Source organism: Heterodontus francisci, chromosome 20 (genome assembly GCF_036365525.1).
Source record: "Heterodontus francisci isolate sHetFra1 chromosome 20, sHetFra1.hap1, whole genome shotgun sequence".
Lineage (NCBI taxonomy): Eukaryota > Metazoa > Chordata > Chondrichthyes > Heterodontiformes > Heterodontidae > Heterodontus > Heterodontus francisci.
The window spans coordinates 85879664-85883284 of NC_090390.1; the positions used below are offsets into that span (position 1 = coordinate 85879664).

The window sequence follows — 3621 nt, forward strand, 5'->3', positions numbered from 1 at the left end:
TTCTGGTCGGTGTACATGGTTTTCTCCAGCCGAAGAGGAAGAGTGGGGATGTGGGTTCTCTGGAGCAAGTCAACAGCAGTCAAGAGCAGTCTTTATATAATTGGAAGAAATGGGCGGACTTGTCATATGTCAATTCGACCCAATCACCTTCCATCATCACACGTTAATGAAGATGTCCTTACTTGGAAAATGTAAATTATGCAATTTCAACTGAATTGGAAGGGGAGGTTGCTGTTTCTTTGAGAGTGATTAGGGCTGAATTATTATGTGGATTATATTTCTCAAAGAAGAAATGATTGACGATATGAACCTATTAGTCTTCAAAACAGTGAATAGCGAAATAATGTAATATAATAATCAAACCCGAGCTTTTGACAGAGAAGGCTTGATGCCTCCGACGTTTTTCATTGTTCCTAACCCTCTCTTCTTTGGTTTTACCCCAGCTCCCTGCACAGGGGTGCGGATTATATTCAACATGATGTTTTTTTTAAAAACACTTTTACCGACAGTCTTATATAGTTGATGCATCTGGTTAATCATGAATTTGTGTCTTTATTTAATGGGTGACTTGGTTCCATGAATATTTGCTAATACAATTCTGACGAAAGGTCACTGACCTGAAATGCTAACTCTGCTTCTCTCTCCACAGATGCTGTCAGACCTGCTGTCTATTTCCAGTATTTTTATTTTTATTTCAGATATCCAGCATCTACAGTATTTTGCTTTTATTGTAACAATACAGCTCTTTGGGGTCATGTTCAACAGGTCGGTTAGCAGATATACATAAAAAAGACAGGTTAAAATTTAGAATATCCAGCCCTTCTCAAACGAGTTTTGGTAATATAAGAAGTGCTATCCACTTTCCTTTACAGGTAATGACCGACTTGCCGAGTATTTTCAGCATTTTATGTTTTTATTTCGATTTCCAGAAATTGAATGTTTTCCCTTTAATCTTGGTCTGGTTCATATTGTTTGCGTCAGGTGCTGCCCCGCCCCGTTTAATGCAATTTTGTTTTTCAAAAATTAACTTTTTTGTACATTATGAAATGAAACACCAAACACGAGTTGATCAAGTTAAAGTTTTCATTTATTTGTACTCCAGTTGATTAAAGCGAAAATAAACATTCAAGTAACCATAACAGATCAGCTCAATCAGGAACTCCACAGAATCACAATTAAGACACAGCATTATTTTTGGACACATTTCCCCAAAAGTGAAAGAGTATTTAATATAACCCGCACAGACCGAAACATTTTTTTTGTGGACATCCTGCTTACAGATCTTTATCCGGACAGCACAAGGACCGATAGAACTCCTCAGCTTCAGGCCGGCTCATGTACGTATAAGGTGGCCGAAATCGTTGACTCCACTCCATTTCGCAGACAGTAAGGTGTTTACACTCCAGAGGGACCGGGAACTCAGGTTTTTCATCGGGCAGGTAGAAGGCAAAACTCACGAAGTCCCACCGGCGACTATCTGGGTAACAGTCAGCGACTCTCCACTTCCCATCGCCGTCCTTCCTGAGCACTCGGATTTCTGAACCTGTTGATTCTGGTTTCCATATCCATTTGGTACCTTCCCGGGATATGACTTCAGAAGGGAGTGGAGGGCATTTCTCGAAAAGCTTGACAGCGGGAGGGTGGACAGCCACAGTGTGCATCATCTCACAATCATATTTGAAAGTTCCCAGCACGCTGAACTCAGGTTCTTTTCCTTTACAGACTGATTTTTTATATTCATCTATTAGATCATTGACATTGTAGGTGAATTTGAAATTACCGTAATTGGACTTTTCCAGGAAAGCGGGAGAGCTGATATACTGCCCCACCAGGGAGTCCAACAAACTTTCCAGATCTTGGTCTGAGTCTTCTTTAGTGGTTTGCCTGAGCCGTTTTCCCACTGTATCTCTCCTATCCTTCCGCTTCATTTCTATTTCCTCCTGGTTTACTTGGACGCTCCACCAGGAGAAGAGAACCTTTAGGTCTTCTCCAATCTGCTTTATGTTCGCTTTCTTCAAGCATTGATCGGCGAGAATGCCTTGGACTCCATTTGAGTCGGTGGCATGGACTAGATTGGTAATGGAGAAGGCAGTCCTCTCCCCCTCTTTGGGAGCATCGATGTTTATACCAAGTAAAGCGGAGTCTGGGAGAGTGAAACCTCTGCCCCATTCCCTGTGGCTGACGTGTTTCAGTGGGTAGAAGTCTTCGGGTCCACGAAACCCAGACTTAATTCGCTGCCATTGTGCAGTGGTGAACATGGTTTGCTGGGGCTCGAGAGCAATAGATGAGACCGGGCTCTCTGGAGCAAGTCAATGTTTATGTGATGCAAATGAGCGGAATTGTCGTTTTCTATTCAGATTCAGCCCTCCTCCACATTCATACGTCATTTATTAGTTATATTAGTTAATTATGTTTTGATACCGAAGCTTGCCACCAACCTACACCACTTGTGTGAAGTGTAAATGTGGTGTGACGCCGATTTTGAGAGTAATTTGAGTTTGATTATTTAAACACCCCAGCAGAATCCTATTGAAATCGACCTTAACTGACTTTACTCCAGCTCCTAACACTGAGGCAGTGCTGGCTATACCCAGACCCCCACCCCCAAAAGAAAACATAAGTTTGCAGGGTATCTAACATGGTCCTTACTTCTTTTAAAGATCAATCTGCGGCGTGTTATATCTGGGTGATGTTACTGGACGCTGTCGCAGCATTTGCTTTAAGTACGCGCGCGTCACTGTCAATTTGAAGTCTCAATAAGACAGTCTCACAACAGCTGAAAGTGAAACCGAGAGTAGAAAAGCCGTATTAATATACTTTGCTCCTATTTCATCCTCAAATTATTGGTACTTATTGATGTGGCTGTCTGTCTTCTGACGTGCTCCAAAATTTGCAGGGCTAGGGGGAAAAGGGGGGGAGTGGGATTAGATGAGTTGCTCTTGCAGAGAGCCGGCACGGACACGACGAGCCGAACGGCCTCCTTCTGTGCTGCAACCATTTTATGCTTCTATGAGTTTCTGTTCCTGATCAGCCTAGGCGGCACTTCTGGCCCTTTTTCACATTCCTTGGCATGCGCTTGTTGCAAATTCAGGAGGGATGAGCAACAGCTCTGATTCCAGAGTGACTCACAAAGTAGGGATAAAAGTGGAGAGATGCAGAGGGCGGTGGGTGCGGCTGATTTTTTTTCTGGCTGTCAGCCACATACCAAAACACCGATATTGGGCAAATCAACCCAACTGCAGCCGCAATACTTCCCGAACATGATTTACGAGGTCGGAACCAGATTTGCAGTTAGATGTAACTCAGTAGTGATGATAAAAACGGGAGACGTGTTCTATTGTTTGAGTGAAAAACAGAAATCGAATATTTTATTATTGAATCGTTACAAATTCCTGGAATGTTTCACTTCTCCGTTTCTTCGGAATGCCAAAGCGAACTTTCACTCGTGTTCTGCCTGGTAACAGTCTCCCGAACTTTATTGTAACTGGACAGAGTCAAGGGTTTAACCCAAATCACTGTAATAGTTTAAGCAGGTGAAATTTGCAGATGTAATCACCAGGGGTAGAGCCAAATGACAGTAAACAAACGGTGAGGGAAGTTTAAAAGTTTTTATTCATTCAT

The 3621-nt window shown here is 42.6% G+C and overlaps 1 protein-coding gene across 1 annotated transcript; it reads right to left on the bottom strand.

The window, feature by feature from the left end:
• Positions 1-1069: 1069 nt before the first annotated feature.
• On the bottom strand, positions 1070-2331 carry LOC137380979 (uncharacterized). The gene has a single exon (XM_068053396.1). It carries the CDS (start codon positions 2256-2258, stop codon positions 1275-1277), a length of 984 nt encoding a protein of 327 aa, XP_067909497.1. The 5' UTR covers positions 2259-2331; the 3' UTR covers positions 1070-1274.
• Between the last annotated feature and the right edge of the window lie 1290 nt (positions 2332-3621).